This window comes from Mobula hypostoma, chromosome 1, assembly GCF_963921235.1.
Source record: "Mobula hypostoma chromosome 1, sMobHyp1.1, whole genome shotgun sequence".
NCBI lineage: Eukaryota > Metazoa > Chordata > Chondrichthyes > Myliobatiformes > Myliobatidae > Mobula > Mobula hypostoma.
The window spans coordinates 97712017-97732605 of record NC_086097.1 but is presented as its reverse complement, the minus strand read 5'-3'; the positions used below and the strand labels follow the sequence as shown (position 1 = coordinate 97732605).

The following is a 20589-nucleotide window of genomic DNA, read 5'->3' as shown; positions in this document are numbered from 1 at the left end:
TGGAAAAAGAGATTACAAAATTAGAAAAAGAATCTCAAAGATCTATGTCAGAAGAAAAACGAAGGCAACTTGTCAATAAGAAGTTACAATATAATACGCTTCAGACATATAGAATCGAAGAAGCAATTATAAGAACTAAACAAAGGTATTATGAGTTAGGTGAGAGAGCACATAAAATTCTTGCCTGGCAGTTGAAAACAGAACAAGCTTCCAAAACAATAAATGCAATTAGAACAAGGGCAAATAAAATATCTTATAAACCTTTTGAAATAAATGAAACCTTTAAAAGTTTCTATGCTGGATTATATCAATCAGAATCACAAAATGATGTTAATGAGATAGAAAGGTTTTTATCACAAGTATCTCTTCCAAAATTGAATTTGGAAGAACAGAAGGGATTAGATATGCCTTTTACATTAAAAGAAGTTGAAGAAGCTTTAGGATCACTCCAAAGTAATAAATCTCCAGGAGAAGGTGGTTTTCCACCTGAATTTTATAAAAAATTTAAAGATTTATTATTTCCTCTCTTTATGGAACTAATACGTCAAGCAGAAAAAACACATAAACTCCCAGAATCTTTTTCAACAGCGATTGTAATAGTATTGCCAAAAAAAGACAGAGACCCTATGAAACCAACATCATACAGGCCTATTTCTCTATTGAATACGGATTATAAAATAATAGCAAAAATTTTATCAAATAGATTATCTAAATATTTACCAAAATTAATACATATGGATCAAACAGGATTTATTAAAAATAGACAATTGGCAGATAATGGAACCCGGCTACTCAGTATAATTCATTTGGCACAAAAAAGGGACGAGAAGAGTATAGTAGTAGCCTTGGATGCAGAAAAAGCATTTGATAGATTAGAATGGGATTTTTTATTATTATTATTATTATTATTAGAAAAATATGGGTTAGGGACATCTTTTATAAATTGGATTAAAACTTCAAATTCTAACCCTAAGGCTAAAGTAGTGACAAACTCTCAAATTTCAACACCATTCCAGTTAAAAAGGTCAACTAGACAAGGTTGTCCATTATCACCTGCTTTATTTCTACTGGCGATAGAGCCATTAGCAGAACTAATCAGAATTGATCCAGATATTATGGGTTTTAGAGTTAATCAGGAGGAATATAAAATTAATCTTTTTGCCGATGATGTTTTGATTTACTTAACAAACCCACAACATTCGTTACATAAATTATCTTCTAGATTGGATGAATATGGGAAGGTATCAGGTTACAAAATAAATTGGGATAAAAGTGAAATTTTACCTCTTACTAAAGGAGACTATAGTCAATGTCGATTAGTAACCCAATTTAGATGGCCGGTAAATGGTATAAAGTACTTAGGTATAAGACTTGATAATGATGTAAAGAATTTATATAAATTTAATTATTTACCATTATTGAAAAAAATTCAAGAAGATTTTGACAAATGGATGATACTACTAATAACATTAGTAGGTAGAGTCAATGTTGTAAAAATGAATATATTTCCTAGATTACAGTATTTGTTTCAAACATTACCAATACAATTGCCACAGAAATTTTTTCAAGAGTTAAATAAATGTGTGAGAAAATTTCTTTGGAAAGGTAAAATGTCAAGAATATCATTGGAAAAATTGACATGTAAATTTGGGTTAGGAGGGTTACAACTTCCAAACTTTAAAAATTATTATAAAGCAAATCAACTTAGATTTATTGCATCTTTCTTCGATGATCGAAAACCAGCATGGATTAAAATAGAATTAGACAAGATAGGAGAAAATAGACCTGAAGATTTTATATATAAATGGGAATCTAAATGGATACGGGAAAAGAAACAATCTCCTATAGTAACACATTTGATTGATCTATAGAATAAGATAAATGTTGATAATGAAACACAGAAATCTCTATTAGCAAGGAGACCTTTGTTCCAAAACAGACTTATTCCTTTTACAATGGACAATCAACTTTTATATAATTGGTACCAAAAAGGGATTAAATTTATAGGAGATTGTTATGAACGAGGTACATTGATGTCATTTGAACAATTAAAGGATAAATATAAAATATCAAATAATATTTTCTTTTGTTACCTTCAATTAAGGGTTTACTTAAAAGGTAAGCTGGGTCAAACAATGTTTTTGCCAAAACCTAATGAAATTGAAACTTTAATTCAAAAAGGGAAAATTAAATAATTTATTTCTTGTATGTATAATTTGATTCAAGAACAGACAATTAAACAAGGAATCTATAAGTCAAAGCAAAAATGGGAAACAGATCTGAATATTAATATTGATGAAACAAATTGGTCAAGACTCTGTCTTGACAGTATGACAAATACAATAAATGTTCGACTTAGATTAGTACAATATAATTTTTTACACCAATTATATATTACACCACAAAAAATAAATAGATTAAATTCAAATCTATCCGATAAATGCTCTCGGTGTAATCAAGAAATTGGTACTTTTTTACATTCTACTTGGTCTTGTTTTAAAATTCAACCCTTTTGGATAAATTTAAGAGTCTTATTGGAACAAATTACTGGAACTCAACTTCCACATAACCCTGTATTATTTCTATTAGGTCATATTGAAGGGATAAAACCGAAACTTAAATTGAATAAATATCAGAAAGAATTTATAAAAATTGCATTGGCAGTAGCTAAGAAGACTATAGTAGTTACTTGGAAATCTGATTCGTATTTAAGTATGGATCATTGGAATAATGAAATGGCTAGTTCTATTCCACTCGAAAAAATTACTTATAATTTAAGAGATAAATATGTAACATTTTTGAATATTTGGCGCCCTTATTTACAAAAGATAGGATGGCATATTTAAGTGCTCCGATAAAGATCTTGGTCCCTTGGGGAAAGTAACGAATAATTATACCAAATTTATTTTGAATCCCATGGAGCATGTGGAAACCTTCCAATAACCAGGCGGTTCTTCTTTTCTTTTTCTCTTCTTTCTTTTTAGGTAGGACTATATATGGGGGGGGAGAGGGTTAAGGGGAGGGGGGAGGGTAGATTTTACCTTTTCATGTATTCTTTTTGAAAACTCAATAAAAATTATATTATATAAAAAAAGAGTAAGGACTAATTCCACTAGACGGAGCAGAGTGGTGGTAGAGGTGAACTGGAATCCAAGAAGAAGCGGAGAGCTTTGAGATCTTCCTGGTGGGGGATGGAGGTATATAGGGACTAGACATCCATGGTGAAAATAAGACGGTGGGGGCCAGGGAACTTAAAATCATTGAAAAAATCCAGAGTGTGAGAAGTGTCACGAACCTAGGTGGGAAGGGACTGAACAAGGGGGGATAAAACCGTGTCGAGGTATGCAGAAATGAGTTCAGTGGGGCAGGAGCAAGCTGAGACAATGGGTCTACCTGGACAGGCAGGTTTGTGGATCTTGGGTAGGAGGTAGAAATGGGAAGTGCGGGGTGTGGGAACCATGAGGTTGGTGGCAGTGGATGGGAGATCCCCAGAGCTGATAAGGTTGGTGATGGTGTAGGAAACAGTGGCCTGGTGCTCCTTGGTAGGGTCATGATCGAGGGGGTAAATAAGAGGAGGCATCAGCGAGTTGACGCTCTCCCTCGACAAGGTAGAGGTCAGTACGCCAGACAACAACAGCGCCCCCCTTATCAGCGGGTTTTATAGTAAGGTTAGGATTGGTGCGGAGGGAGTGGAGAGTGGAGTGTTCGGAAGGAGTGAGGTTGGAATTGGAACAAGGTGCGGTGAAGTTGAGACGGTTGATGTCCCGTCGGCAGTTAGCAATAAAAAGATCCAGAGCAGGCAGAAGACCAGGGCGGGTTGTCCATGAAGAGGAGGAGGGTTGAAGACGGGAGAAGGGGTCATCGGTGGGGGGTGGGAGAGCCCTTGCCCTTACACGTCCTCCCTCACCACCATTCAGGGCCCCAGACAGTCCTTCCAGGTGAGGCGACACTTCACCTGTGAGTCGGCTGGGGTGATATACTGCATCCGGTGCTCCCGATGCGGCCTTCTATATACTGGCGAGACCCGACGCAGACTGGGAGACCGTTTAGCTGAACACCTACGCTCTGTCTGCCAGAGAAAGCAGGATCTCACAGTGGCCACACATTTTAATTCCACGTCCCATTCTGACATGTCTATCCACGGCTTCCTCTACTGTCAAGATGAAGCCGTGCTCAGGTTGGAGGAACAACACCTTATATTCCGTCTGGGTAGCCTCCAATCTGCTGGCATGAACATCCACTTTTCTAACTTCCGTTAATGCCCCTCCTCCCGTTCTTACACCATCCTTTATTGATTTATTTATTCATTCATTCATTCATTCTCTCTCTGTCTCTCTCACAATTACTCCTTGCCTGTTCTCCATCTTCCTCTGGTGCTCCCCTCCCCCTTTCTTTCTCCCTAGGCTTCCCGTCCCATGATCCTCTCCCTTCTCCAGCCTTGTATCCCTTTTGCCTATCACCTGTCCAGCTCTTGGCTCTATCCCTCCCCCTCCTGTCTTCTCCTATCATTTCAGATCTCCCCCTCCCCCTCCCCCTTTCAAATCTCTTACTATCTCTGCTTTCAGTTAGTCCTGACGAAGGGTCTCAGCCTGAAACGTTGACTGTGCTTCTTCCTATGGATGCTGTCTGGCCTGCTGAGTTCCACCAGCATTTTGTGTGTGTTGCTACAATTTCCATTGATAGAAAAATGCGATGACTTAAACGTTCTTGATCCTGGACATAGCAGCTGTGCTAGATGATTGTTCAATTCCATTTCTTGAAAAATGATGGTAAAGTTTAATGTAGAATGGCATTATGGAATATTTATTGCTGTAAGATGCACCAAGTTTGGGACCACTGGTGCAATATCACAGCAACAGAGTAGTGAAATTCCCAAGAAAGTACTTTCATAGGACGGTTGAAAAGTTGGCTACATAAACAAAATAATTTTGTTCACAACTCAGAAACAAAATAGGAATTGCAATGCAGCACAGATCCTCTGCAGACATGGGTCTTACCCTCAGGTAGAGAGTTCAGGTAGTCCTTCATGAGGGTTTGCACTTTTTCACGGTACAACTGGATCAGGCAGTTGTGGAAGACTGGCCCTGTTTCATCCCAGATGTAAATGATATGTTCCTCGAAAAGAAGATAACAAACAAAAATCATCATAAAGATCCAATAAATGGTTGATGGGTAAGGAGTAATGGGGAGCATTATCTCAGGCCTATGCCCAGAGCAATTATTCTATCAAATCTCACTGTCTTAGATTAAACAAAGATTAATAACGAGTTACTGGAATAACGTTCTGACAGAATAATCAAATTCCAGAGTACCTCCACAGGAGCACTGACAAAGAAAGAATCTTTAAAAAAAATATTTATGCATCTTGGATTTCATGTAATTATATTTTTTGGGTGGGCAGCACAGAGAAAAATTTATTTAAAAAAAATAAAACACAAGCAATGCTGAAAAAGGCAAGATGCTCAAAGAAGCTTTAGATGACTGGAAACTGAGCAAGATACAGTTTGGTAATGAGCAGTAGATGAGGCAGAGCAAGCAATAGAAGGCATAGCCAGGAGGGGAGTCAAATACCTCAGGTCCAAGCAATTATCCACAATATATTTATCTAAAAGGAAAGCACTGATGCAAGAAATCTGAATCCCACCCCTCGGGGGGGGGTGGGGGGTGGGGAGCGGTATACTTGTTGCTGAGGGGAATAGCCAGAAGGGAACCCTGTAATGACTGCTTATTCCCCTCACTTCTCCTGATGCTCACCCATCTACTATCTGAAGCCTGCACTCTGTGTATGACCACCTTGGTAAAAAAAAAACTCACAAATGTAGTTTTCAGCCTCTAGGATGGTCTTAAGTCAGTCAGGAGCTGAAGTTGGGTGCACTTCTTGTAGATGCCGTCATCAGGGAGACCACAGGGTCACAGAAGAAGTATTCCACTGCCTGAACTACCATCGTGTCTACATTTGTTATGCCTCTAACTTCTCAAACTTAAGTTCTATTCTTCACCTGTTCTCACCTCAAGCCTATTGAGCCAAAGTCTGATGACTTTAACACTGTCCACTCACACAATGGCCGCTCTGCTTCTTTATATTGGCTCTTGCTAATTAACCATAGTTGTATCCTAGCACTATTCTCAAGGATGACTAGGGATGGGCAATTAAATGCAATTAGTGAAGCTCAGTCCCTTGAATGAATATAAAAAAAGTAAAACCAATGAGACAGAGGCCTCTTCATTCTTGCAGGTGGATGGTGCTACTTAGAAGAGCAAGAGCTATCCCAGATTTCTGGACCAATATTTAATGTCCAATCTGCAACACTAATACAGATATACTACTTGTGGCAGTCTGCTGTGCATGCTTCCAACATGACAATGATAACAGCAAGTCCAAAAACATTTAATTGGCTGTGGTGTAATAGAACTATTTAAATGCAAGTGCCTTTTTCATACTTCCATACCAGTCAAGTCCTACTCCATCAATGTGAACATCAATTGAATTGAAAATAACTTGCAAAACTCAACCTTGCATTCTTGACCAAATACTGAAGGAACACCCAGCAAATTAAAGGAAAATTTATGCCGGTCTGTGAAAAGTGCGGGAAAGGATGAACACCCAATGACATGTCTGTATAAAATGTAACAAAATGGACACATCACTGAGAGTAATATTAATACTATTTCCAGATATGAAGAGTTCTTACCAGGTACGGAGTAGCAAGTTCCTTAAAGCTCTCCTTCAAGAATTCCAATACTTTGTCTCTTGGTAGGTTTTCCACTTCAGGGAGATCCTCTGTAAATATCTAAACAAAGATGACCAAAAGCAAGTATGGACCAATTTGTTGTGCACCTTGGTAAATTCATCTGGGTGTTTAAACTCTGAGCAATTCTGCTCCTGACAGACATCTCCTTGCCATGTTACAGTCTATGATAAAGTTCCATCTCAGCACTGCAGCTACATAGCATAATCTCTCCATAAAACTTTATCAACTAGTATCAAGCGACATTGACAATTATATTCACACAGGACATATGTCAGGACTCAAATGAAAATCATGTATAGCAAACTATTTAGATTTTAACTAAGGATCAAAACAAAGCCTGTTATAAACACCAACCTTTAATCCATCTTCAGGACATGCTTTCAGGACCCAAAGAGAAAATTCAAAAATTATATTCAAGTTCTCTTTCCCTAAAGAGAAAAGAAACATATCAGAAAATAGGTACAGAAAGGTTTCTTCTGGAATACATCTAATGCATAAATTAACCATAACAAGTTAAAATCATCAAATTCCAAATGTAAAAACTGCAGATTACTGGAAGGCCTCAGAAGGCTTCTTGAATGCCAATATTTCCAAAGACCCTTCCTGCCAATATGCAACAGCAAGCATCAAAGCTAACCTCAATCTCGTCTCACTCAATGTCTGCATAAATGTCCTATTCAGAAGTCACTGGCTCATGATCTGCAGCCATGTCCTTCATCACAGCCCATGAACCTAATTACAACCTGAAAACTGCAGTGAATCAGAGAAGGAACTAACTACATTGATCAATCATCTGTTAATTAACTGGTTTCTGTGTAATGTTACTATAATACATTACTAACTATTACTAACCCAGTCTTTGCAGGTACTGCACAGTTCGCTCATGTCCTTTCAGTGGCGAGTTAGCTTTTTTTGCCTGGTCTAGAAGGACCTGTAAAGCTGCAAAGAAAGCACAACAGCACATGAAATATCCTTCAAAAACAAGGGAGGAATGGACAGATGACTGCAGCACCACAGTGTTTTAAAGCCACCTGAACATTTGTGACAACATGTCATAAAACAGGCTTTTATCTATGAATTATATACATTAAAACAGTGGTGCAGTCCAACTCCCTTGGAATTCTTTGAGGAAATAACAGGTAAGAAAGACAAACAAGAATCAGTGGATGTTGTTTACTTGGAATTTTATAAACCCTTTGACACAGTGCGAGGCTGCTAAAAAAGGTGAAACCTGTGGAAAGATTCTGCCATGGACAAACTAGCAAAGAATGGGAATAAAGGGGGGATTTTCTGGATGCTGGGGTTGGTGTTCAGATCACTTCTTTTCACATTATACGTCAATGATCTGGATGACGGAACTGACGGTTTCGTGGCCGAGTTTGTGGATGATATAAAGACAGGTGGAGGGGCAGAAGGTGCTGAGGAAGCAGGGAGTATGCAGAAGCAAATGGACAAAAAATTAGCAGCTTGCTGTGCATATTTGCAACATGACAATGATAACAGCAGCAACAAAAGCATCTATTTAGCAGTAGTGTAATGGAGCTATTTAAATGAAAGTGACTTTTTATACTTCTGGTCAGGCAAATTGGTGGAAGGATGCAAGGACGTAATGATGAGGCTATTTAAGGCATTGGTTAGACCGCTCACGGAGTAATATGAGCAGTTTTAAGCCACTTATCTAAGAAAGGATGTGCTGGCATTGAAGCAGGTCCAGAGATTTACGAGAATGATCCTAGGAATGAAAGGTATTAATATATGAAGAGTACTTAATGGCTCCTGGCCTGCACTCACTGGAGTTTAGAAGCATGGCCTCGTTGATACCTATCGAATATTAGAAGGCCTAGATAGAGTTGACATGGAAAGGGTGTTTATATAGTGGGGGAGTGTAGGACCAGAGGGCACAGCCTCAGAATAGAAGGAGGTCCCTTTAGAACAGGGTTGAAGATTTTCTTCAGCCAGAGGGCAGTAAATCTATGAATTTCATTGCCAGACAGCTGTGGAAGCAAAGTCATTGGTTATACTTAAAGCAGAGGTCGAGAGGTTCTTGATTAGTAAGAGCATCAAAAGTTATACGGAGAAGGCAGGAGAATGGGGTTGAGAGGGATAATAAATCAGCCATGATGGAATTGTGGAACAGACACGACAGGCCGAATGGCCTAACTCTGCTCCTAAGTCTCATGGATCTCACTGAAACCTATCAAACAAAGACTGGATATGCAAGCAACACACATAAAAGTTGCCGGTGAACGCAACAGGCCAGGCAGTATCGCTAGGAAGAGGTACAGTCGACATTTCAGGCCGAGACCCTTCGTCTCTGAGCTTCCTGTCAAACCTGGAGGGAATTATGGTGTTGAATGCTGAACTGTAGTCCAAGAACAGCATTCTTACAAAAGCATCCTTCTTCCCCAGATGTGTAAGGACAGTGTGTAGAGCTGTTGCTATTGTGTCATCTGCTGAACAGTCGTGTCAATAGGCAATCTCCTTCCCACCCTCCCCCCACCTTCTTTATAGGGCCTCTGCCCCCTCTCTCTTCAGTCCCGATGAAGGGTTCCGGCATGAAACTTTGACTGATCGTTTCCGCAGATGCTGCCCGACCTACTGAGTTCCTCCAGCGTGTTGTGAGTGTTGCTTTGACCCCAGCATCTGCAGAGTATTTAGTGTTTACGGTAGGCAGATTAACAGTTCGGTATGGACTAGATGGGCTGAAGAGCCTGTTTCTGTCCTGTAGTGCTCTATGACTCTATGACTGCCAATCCAGCAAGCTGTTTTGAAGATATTGAGTATTGATGGAGATGCAGTCATCCATGCAGCTGGAAAGCTCCATCACACTCATAACTGGCACATTATATGTGGTGTGTCAGGAAATGAATCATACTGCAATGCAAGTCTCTGATCTGCTCTTGCAGCCATGATAACATTTATGTACTGTAGCAAGCTCAGCTGAGCTTCTGGTCAATTGTGAACTACAAGATGTTCAAGTTATAATAATGCCATTGAATATCACAGGTTGGTAGCTTGACACTCTAGTTGAAAACTACTATTGCCTGGCATTTGCATGACAACTTGACTTCCCAATTATCAACCCTGTTCAAATGATATGTTTCTTTGCTGCACACAGGCATAGTATGTCATTTTGAAAGGAATTGAACACTGTATAATCAATGAATCTCCTCACCACAATGGAAGGAATATCACTGAGGCAGCAGCCAAAGGCAGATGGACCCAGGACATTGCCCTGAGAAACTCTTGCAACAATGGCTTGGATCTGAGATAATGGACCAACAACCACAACCACCTTTCTTCAGGCAAGATATAACTCAACATAATAGTGTTTATTCTTACTCCTAATGAGTTCAATTTTACTAAGACTCTTGTTGCCACTTTCTGTCAAATGATGCCTGACTTGAAGGGTAGTCACTTGAACCTCTCCTCTGGAATTTACCTCTTTTGCCGATTTGGATGAAACATTATTAACAGATTGAAACCAAATAGTTATAGGAAAATCTGATATAAGAGGCCATTGGTAAGTATGCTGATAGCATAATGTGTCCCTTTTCTGATGGTTGACTGTAAAATATTGGGTAATAATTGGCTGCTTATAATGTGGTAGGACATAATTAAGGAAATTTCGCATTGTGAGGTAGATGTCAGTGTTGTAATGGAAATGCAAGTACTTGGGTACAAATTTGGCTACTTTGGGAACACTAGTGTTTTTCCCCTCTTTTACATTCAGGGCACCATCATTCCATGCTATCATGTGGATTGTATGAAGGTGGGACTTTGTCTCTATCAAGACAATCCTATAAACATTAATGTGGATTGATAGCTCCATAACAAGCAAACTGAGGCCGATGTCAGGCAGGTTCATCTCTTGCCTTAGGCTTAAACTATCACCACTGACAGTATCTGACAATTACGTCCATCAGGCTGAGGACAATTCAGTTGCTGGTATTGATATCTTGCTGCTTGTTGCTGGACATGAAAACCTTATCCAGAATTAATTTTACACCACTATCCTTGGTGCTTCTTCCAAGTATTGTTCAACGAGAGAAGTACCGATTCATTAGCTAAGAAAGGGCAGCAGATAGTGTTCAGGTGGCTAACTGTTTTAGTTCAGAGATCAATCATGAAGTGGATAGTAGAACAGGTTACTCCTGCTCCTGTAAAAGGAAACAGGACTGCAATGGATTTAAGTTTATTATTTTACCTTTCTCGTGTAGACCCTTCTTTTCATACAGAATAATAAGCTCACTGTACTTCTGTGCTTTCTTCAGAACGTGTTCGCTCTCCTCAATGTGACAATGGTTGTTTTCCAGCCGTAACAATGGTGCTACAAGAGCTACATTAGTCTGAAACAAACAGTCAGCATTCAGTAAGGAGAATGATGAGAACTTTTTGTATGCTAACGTCACACAGCTCTACTTCATCATCTTTTTCATCCCCTCCACTGTCTTGTCACAGTACCTGTGACGGATGAAGCCAAGATTAGTTAGATACTGGGAAGACTGAAGCCACCATCCTTGGCATTCCCTACTCCTAATTGTTGGCTCTATTCCTCTCAATGACTGATGAAATCTCAATAAGTTAGTAAATCCTAAAATTAGCTGCTAATTGTGAAATACTGCCTTCCACAAAATCACCCTGTAAATACTTTCCATCTCTAGCTGATTCACCCCACCTGCAGTTGAAACTCATGTGTGCCTTAGGTACTTCTAGACTCGACTATTCTGAAGATAAACAATTGCAGTAACTTCTGTTTCTCTATGTCTGCCCTGACCTTTTGTGCAATTGTGGCAAATGTACCAATTGGGCAGTCCCAAGAACTGAGGCTTAAAATCCTGCCACTTGAGTGTGCTTCCAAAACATGATTTGAGTACCTTCTGAATACTTATTCTCTACTTTAGGCAATCATGGACCAGGGATTCCTAAGAGCCATTCCAGGAAACACGGAATACCTTCTTAAGAATTTCCCTCTTTCTGCTTAAACAGAGCATCTGTTTCAGAAGTCCAGTGTCAAGCAGGTGAACTGCGTTGACTGCCTGCTAGAGCTGACTAGTGAGAGGTGAAGTTGGTTTTTGTATACATCTAGTGAATTTGGAGGATTTTCCAGGGAAACTGTGGGTAGTATCTTTCCAGTGTCATGAGATGCCTATTGTTGGCAGTCCACCCACAATCTTAAATTAGAAGCAGCTCACACAAAATCTTGCTGCTCTCTTTCTAAAACAACACAATCCTCATTCACCTTTGGCTCCAATGTTTATCTCAGACTTAAAATTTATGTCCTGGTTTCAAATCTGTTGCCAAGTCCCCCTTTATCACACCTTCCTTATCTAACAATGCAATAATAACTGTTTTCCTCCAAATTTTCCCTCAAGATCCCACAACTGATGGTTGTAATTTAGCTCATCACTGGAAGAGAAAGGTCCTCTACTGCAGCAAAGGCAGTTTGAGCAGTAGGACCTGCTCCATGCTGTGTCTCTATCAACCAGCACATGCTGAACAACACCATCCACAATGTTGAAAGCTCAAAATAGAATGGTTCACTGAGGCACATGTCAACACCTCAACAGGGAAAAGGAAGTGCAACATTTGCTTTTGCCTTTAAAGTCGGACAAATCATGTTACTGGATCACAATGCTGCCCTACTCACTTGAAGGTAACACTTTAATAATGTTGTGTCAATAATCTGGAGCAACTTTTTCTTTGACTTAATGGTTGGTGTTCCTTCCATTAGTGGTGAAGTGGTAGAGGGATCTGAATCATTCAGTTGTTTAACCAAATGCATTCGTTTCTAGGAAGAATGACAAAAATTATAAACAATATATTAATAAAGCTTTACAATGCCATAAACAAATTTGTATTTAAACCCACCATGCATCTCACGACCACGTCACTACAAGATTTATTTTACAAAGCCCAATGTTTGTGTATCCGTCATTAGGTAGTCTGCACTTCTTTCCAGGAGGTACAAACCACTTGTAAATATAATTGTATTCACCTTTAACAGGTATAATACCCGATTTCCTGCCCAAATCCAAACTCTGCAGCATTTACTTTAGTGTAGCCAACCCCAATCCAATACATTCAGATATTTCTGACACTCTGTTGTTCTAAGTCCAATCGCAGCCTGAGTTGAACCAATCTTCCAATGAACCATTCAAATATGACAAGCAACAAAGCCCTAGGAGCATTCATGATATGTTACTTCAAAGTTATGCATGCCCTTACAGGTGTACTCAAAGAAGGCAGAATTTGATTTCACCAGGGACGTTTACCTGGGTCAAGTAGTCTATGAGTGCTAAGTGTGCTTTTTCCAGCTCTGCAGTAGATAGTGTGGGAAGTGGGTTTGGATACTGAAGTTGCTTCCTGAAATCAGCTGGCAACAAGTCTGGATACAGACCAATCACATGAGTAGGATCTGATAAATCAAATAAATTTAATGAAAAGAATATAATTCAGTTCCCTTTGCAATCCAAAATATCTAAAACCTTCAGTGCATATCTATAGCTTTAAATATGTATGTATTAAGTGCTCCTTAAATATAGTTGATATTTAAGATTAAATGAGTTAATATTTAAGATCTTTCATATACCTTCAGTTTGGGATATGACACTGTTATGAACTGTTCCTCTTATTTCTATGTTCTTTAATGCACAATACTACATTGTTCCTTGTCACATTCAAACCAATCCTCTCAGAAGTTTCTCATAATTGCTAAATTATTAAGCCTCTTACTATCTCTGTTTCCATTACACATTCAAACCAATCCTCTCAGAAGTTCCTCATAATTGCTAAATTACTAAGCCCCTTACTATCTCTGTTTCCATTACACATACCCAATATTGCTTCACTTAATCATCATTTCTGATTATAGAAAGGGAAGTAAGAATTAGTAAGAGATTACTAACGAGAGTTTCAACTTCTTTCCTGTATTCATATGCTGTTATCATTCCTGGCACTGTCCTGCACTGGCCCCTGGTTCATCATCTATTTAAAAATGGTATAGGTATGTTGTTACCTGTGCCAAGCTTAGCAAAAACCTGCATGGAGTCATCAAAGCGTTTTTGGCAGAACAGGTTGAAAGCAAAAAGGTTCTGTATATGATGAATCTGTTGCCATTTATCGCTGTCTGAATCATCCTTCATTTTCTGAAATAAAATGGCAACACTTCAGACAAATACTGAGTGATAAGTAGACAGTCAGTATTCACAAACACCACTGAGCACAGCACTCTGAAGCATAGACCAATCGGCTTATGAAAATTTTTGATGGGAAATAAGTGAATAAAATACATGGCTTTCTTTTGTAAATGTCCAATGAACAACAATCAGAATATTCTTGCTATCCTGTCTGGTAGTAAGTCCTATAACAAGACCCCTACTCTGTGAAAGAGAACCCAACATAATCCGAAACTCATTACAACTCATCAAGCCCATGCTAGCTCCTGTCAGTCCCATTCCCCTCAACTCTAACTCTTTTCTTCAAATACTCATCAATTCTTTAATACTTTTGTCACTTACCTACAAAATGGGTAATTTGCAATAGCCAGTTAACCTAGCAGTATGTATTTGGGAAATTGAAGTGGTGACCAAGAATATGCAAACACCACAAGGATAGCAGAGATTAGGATTGAAATCTTGGTACCTGAAACTTTGTGACAGCTAACTGTTATATTACTATACCACCCAAAACAATGAGGAGAAGGAAAGGCAGACAGCATAAAGTTCTGGTGCAATCTAAAGAGTATCTGTAACCAAGTGCTGCACAACTGCCTGGCTGGAGAAAAGAATCTTTGATCATTTTCACTGCCTGAGATACTCAATGCAACAGAATTATAATTAATGTGCTTTCACATGTAGCACATTACATCTTTTTTTAAAAAAATTGTGCATTTTATTGACTAAATTCTGAAACCAACTTACTTTGCCCAGTCAACAAACAAGAGAAAATCAGCAGATGCTTGAAATTCACTGAACACACACAAATGCTGGAGGAACTTAGCAGGTCAGGCAGCATCTATGGAAAAGAGTATAGCTGACGTTTCGGGCCAAGACCCTTCAGAAGGTCAATTGAGTTCTCTAGGTAAGTTATATACTGTAGGAAGATTAATAATCACAGGCTCCCAGGCGAACTGAAGATGGTCTTGGAATATATCATTACTATCTGAATCAGACATTCAATGCTACAAAATATTTATCCTATCCATCTAAGTGAATATCTAAGCTAGCAACTGCTTTGTGATAATACCAAGGATCATGTTACTGAGGTGGTAATTTAGGAAACTTAAACTTAAATGAAAAGAATGGACACATAAAACCATTATATAAATGAAACAAAGGCATATATCTGGTCTTTTATCTGGTCTGGCCTTGAGCAACTCCTGTCCAACAACAATCTTCTGAGTTCTCCCTTAAAGTAGTCTGCAAAACAGTCAATTTTTGAATAATACCCTTCACGAATGCCAAGGCTCCATTAATCATTCTAGCATTTACTGTCAGATTAAAAACATCTAGTGGAGGATAAGCTACTTTACTTTGATTGTGAAACCTTGAAATTATCAACCCAAGAGAGTCATAATCTTCGTTCACTGAGTAAGTTTAAGACAAAGTTCAAACTTTTTTTGGGATGAAGAAATAAATCCAGTTTGAGCACGTCTATTACATCTCTTTCTTAACCTTCATTTACTTTCTTAGAAGTTTGTGAAGATTCAGTACGTCGTCTAAAACTTTGACAAACTTCTACAGATGTGTGCTGGAGAGTACACTAACTTCCTTCAACTGTTTTTCATTACTTTATTGATTTCAATCATGTTTGTTACCCAATGCATATTGTTCAAAATCCTAGTCTCAGTTTCATGACGACATTTAATCAACCAGCTGATTGTTACTGATTGTAATCCTCTTGTCTCACGGATTAGGGATGTAATAATCTATTTTTCCATTAATACACTGAATACCCAGAGATCCATGAATGGTTGTTGTGGTAGCAGTTTCCATAATTTCTTTACTATTACTTTCAGCAATCCAGCATGCATTCCAATAAAGGCCAGGTAGATTTTATGTGCTCAGCACCAATAATGATTTAAATCCCATCTCTCTATTCTTACATTTCAGTCATAGAAAATTACACAGAAACAGGCCCTTTGGCCCATGTTGAACCATTTAACCTGCTTAGTCTCATTGGCGTACACCTGGACCATAGCCCTCCATACCCTTCCTATCCATGTACCTATCCAAACTTCTCTTTGCACATTGAAATTGGGCTTGCAACTAGCACCTGCACTGGCAGCTCGTTCCACACTCTCACCACCCTTTGAATGAAGAAGTTTCTCCTCATGTTCCCCTTAAACATTTCACCCTTCATCCTTATCCTATGACCTCTAGTTGTAGTCTCACCCAACCTCAGTGGAAAAAGCCTGCTTGTATTTACCCTATCTCTACCCCTCAAAATTTTGTATACCTCTATCAAATCTCCTCTCAATTTTGTATGTTCCGAGGAATAAAGTTCTAAAATATCCAATGTTTCTTTTTAACTCGGGTCCTCCAGTACTGGCAACATCCTTGTAAATTTTCTCTGTATTCTTTCAATCTTATTTACATGCTTACTGCAGATAGATGACCAAAACTGAAAACAATATTCTAAATTAAGTCTCACCAACATCTTGTACAACTTCAACATAACGTCCCATCTCCTGTACTCAGTACTTTGATTTATGAAGGCCAATGTGCCAAAAGCTTTCTTTACAACCCTATCTACCTATGACACCACTTTCAATGAATTATGGAACTGTATTCCCAGATTCCTTTGTTCTTCAGCACTCTTCAGTGCCCTCCCATTCACTGTGTAAGACCTACCCTAATTGTTCTAGTGAAGTGCAACACCTTGTACTTGTCTGCATTAAATTCCATCTGCCATTTTTCAGCCCATTTTTCCAGCAAGCTTTGGTAGTCTTCCTTGCTGTCCACTACACCTCCAATGTTGGTGTCATCCACAAACTTGCTGATCCAGTTAACTACATTATCACCCAGATCGCTGATATAGATAACAAACAACAAGACTCAGCGCCAATCCCCAGGCCTCCAGTCAGAGACGCAACCATCTAAACCACATTTTGGCCCCTCCTGCAAAGCCAATGTCTAATCCAATTTATTACCTCATCTTGAATGCCAAGCGACTGAACCTTTCTGACCAACTTTCCATGAAGGCCTTTGTCAAATACCTTGCTGAAGTCCACGCAGACAACACCTACTGCCTTGCCTTCATCAACATTCTTGGTAACATCCTCAAAAAACTATAAGTTCAATTAGACATGATCTACAACACACAAAGCCATAATGACTTTCACTAATCAGTCCTTGTCTATCCAAATAATCATATATCTGGTCTCTTAGAATACCTTTCAATAACTTTCCCACCACTGATGTCAGGTTCACCAGCTTATAGTTTCCTAGTTTATTCTTAGTCTTTCTTAAAAAGTGGAACAATATTAGCATCTTCCAATCCTCCAGTACCTCACCTGTTGCTAAAGATGTTTCAAATATCTCTGCTAGGGGCCCTGCAATTTCTGCACCAGCTTCCCACAGGGTCCAAGGGAACACCTTGTCAGGCCCTGGGGATTTGTCCACCCTGATTGGGGTCAAGACAGCAAACACTTCTTCTCTGTAATCTGTACAGGGTCCATGATCCCGCTGCTGCCTTTATAGATTCTGTGTTCTTCTCCCGAGTAAGTACAGATCCATTTAAGATCTCCCCCATTTCTTTTGCTCCACGCATAGGCTACCATTCTGATCTTCCAGAGGACCAATTTTGTCCCTTATAATCCTTTTGCTCTTAACATAACTGTGGAAACCGTTAGGATTCTCCTTCACCTTGTCTGCTAGAGCATCGTCATGCCTTCTTTTAGCTCTCCCGATTTATTTCTTTAGTGTTCTCTTGCATTGCTTATACCCCATAAGCACCTCATTTGTTCATACCTGCCTATACCTGCTATGCACTTCCTTTTTCTTCTTAACCAGGGCCTCAATATCTCTAGAAAACCAAAGTTCCCTAAACCTGTTATCCTTGCCTTTTATTCTGACAGGCATATACAAGCTTTGCACTCTCAGAATTTCACTTTTGAAGGCCTCCCACTTACCAAGTACACCTTTGCCAGAAAACAACCTCTCCCAATCCACACTTGCCAAATCCTTTCTGATACCATCAAAATTGTCCTTTCTCCAATTTAGAATCTCAACTCGTGGACCAGACCCATCTTTTTGCATACTTACTTTGAAACTAATGGCATTGCGGTCACTACATGTAAAGTGTTCTCCTACACAAACTTCTGTCACTTGCCCTGTCTCATTCCCTACTAAGAGATCAAATATTATATACCCTCTTGTTGGGATTTCTATGTACTGATTAAGGAAACTTTCCTGAACACATTTGTCAAACTCTATCCCATCTAGTCCTTTTACAGTATGGGAGTCCCAGTCAATATGTGGAAAGTCACCTTCTATCACAATAGTATGTTTCTTGCAAAGTCTGTGATATCTCTGCAAATTTGTTCCTCTAAATCCTGCGGACTGTTGAGTGGTCTATAATATAGCCCCATTAATGTGGTCATACCTTTCTTATCACTCAGTATTACCCACAAAGCCTCACTAGATGAGTTCACCTGTCTGTCCTGACTTGACATTTTCCCTGACTAGTAACACCATCCCTCCACCCTTTAATGCCTCCTGCTCTATCATGTCTAAAACAACAGAATCCTAGAATAATGAGCTGCCAGTCCTGCCCCTCTTGCAACTAAGTCTCACTAATGGCTGCAATATCAATTTCCCATATGTTGATCCATGCCCTGGGCTCATCAGTCTTTCCTACAATACTTCTTGCATTAAAATATATGCAACTCACAATATTAGTTGTACCATGGTCAACCTTTTGCTTCCTGACTTTGTCTGATGCCTTAACATCATATGTTATAATCTTCCACCTTCTTCTCCACTCACCATTTCTAGATGGAAGTCAGTGAAATAAAACATGAAGAAATTAAGCTATGAAATCATAAGACAATAAAACATAGGACCAGAATTAGGGCATTCTAATATAGCTGATTCATTTTCCCTCTCAATCCCATTCTCCTGCCTTCTCTGTGTTATCTTTGAAGCCCTTACTAATCAAGAACCTATCAACCTCTGCTTTGACTATATACCCAATAACTTGGCCTTCACAGTCATCTGTGGCAATGAATTCCACAGGTTCAATACCTCTGGCTAGAGAAATTCCTCCTCACCTTTGTTCTAATTGGACTCCCTCTATTCTGAGGCAGTGCCCACTGGCCCTAGACTCTCCCATTCTTGGAAACATCCTCCCCATGTCCACTCTATCTTGGTTTTTAAATATTTGATAGATTTCAATGAGATACTCTCCCTCATTCTTCTCTACTCCAGCAAGTATAGATCCAGAGCCATAAAACACTCCTCACATGTTAACCCTTTCATCCCCAGAAACCTTCTTGTCCCTCTTCAATGCCAACACATCCTTTCTTAGATAAGGGGCCCAAAACTGTTCACAATACTGCAAATGTTTTTTGATCAATACCTTGTAGAGCCTCAGGAATGCATAAACACAAGAAATTCTGTAGATGCTGGAAATCCAGAGTAACTCACACAAAATGCTGTAGGAACTCAGTAAATCAGGCAGCATCTATGGAGAGGAATAAAAAGCTGAAGTTTCAGGCAGAGACCTTTTATCTGGAGGCCCGATGATGGGTTCTGGCCCAAAACATTGACTCTTTATTCCTCTCCATAGATACTGCCAGACCTGCTGAGTTTCTGTAACATTTTGTGTGTGTTGCTCAGCAGTACATCTCCCTTTCACACACACTGCCCCTTTAACCCATCAAATGGAACATCTGTACAACTTAATCGCTTGTAATTTCGGCCTCATTTTACTAGATCTTATCTTTGGAGTCATCCTTTCCAACTTTCACTGCAAATGCAAACAAACTTGTTTTCTCTCTTTCACAGTTCTGACTGACTAAAGGCGCTTGGCTAGATTTTAACTCTATTTCCCCTTCCATTAACGCTGCCCAAGCTGCTGTGTGCTTCCAACATTTTACTTTTTTTAGTTCCCAATATAAAGTATGCAGAATAGTCCGAAATATCTTGGACATCTCAAAATCATAAGGAAGACATTAATTTGCAAACAATTACCGTGCCATTTCACTTAATTAAGTACATTAAATACAGCAATCAAGGGTATTATCAAAGCTAAGATCATCATACCCTCTTGCATCAGGGAGATATAAGGACAAGCAATGCAAGTTGATATTCACTGTATTTTAACAGTAATTTAAAAAAACATGCAATATCCAGAGGTTAACTTCCATAAATACTTACAGCAAGTTGCAAAGCTAGTTCAAATTGCTTGTCTTGAAGAAGCTGTCGAATCTGAGTTGCAATTGAAACAGGTACCAGTCTCCACACGAAGTGATTACTAGCTACGTAAACAATATTAGACCTGGGAAGAAAAAAATGTGGCCCGCAGGTGAGAAAGGTAGAGAGACAGATGAAAACACTACATTTGTCCAGCTTCCAGATTAATAATAAGCAAATGAAGAGAAGCTCTTTGACTGTGAAATTAAGAAATTCAGCCTTCTTCTACAGGAGGAATGCAAGGTAAAACAGCTTTCAGATGAGTATTTTGCCTTTACATTCTTGATCCAAACAAATCTGCATGATTTCAATGAAGTCAACAAATCTATACAGATATTCAAATATATAGGCCTTATAGCTAATGACAATAATAATTACATAGTGAAAGAAAAAATGGAGGCTCTGAGATTGCCAGATGT

General features: G+C 39.0%; 1 protein-coding gene across 1 annotated transcript in view; it reads right to left on the bottom strand.

Annotated features, from left to right (window-relative positions):
• Positions 1-20589, bottom strand: part of vps39 (VPS39 subunit of HOPS complex) — a 137261-nt gene that overhangs the window by 38218 nt on the left and 78454 nt on the right. Inside the window, exons 10-18 of the mRNA XM_063053301.1 lie at positions 20135-20255; positions 13771-13900; positions 13028-13170; positions 12403-12543; positions 10960-11101; positions 7605-7691; positions 7107-7180; positions 6693-6791; positions 4998-5115 (exon numbers count right to left, since the gene is read on the bottom strand). Of these exons, the coding sequence (XP_062909371.1) occupies positions 4998-5115; positions 6693-6791; positions 7107-7180; positions 7605-7691; positions 10960-11101; positions 12403-12543; positions 13028-13170; positions 13771-13900; positions 20135-20255 (1055 nt within the window). The remainder of the gene's footprint in view (positions 1-4997; positions 5116-6692; positions 6792-7106; positions 7181-7604; positions 7692-10959; positions 11102-12402; positions 12544-13027; positions 13171-13770; positions 13901-20134; positions 20256-20589) is intronic.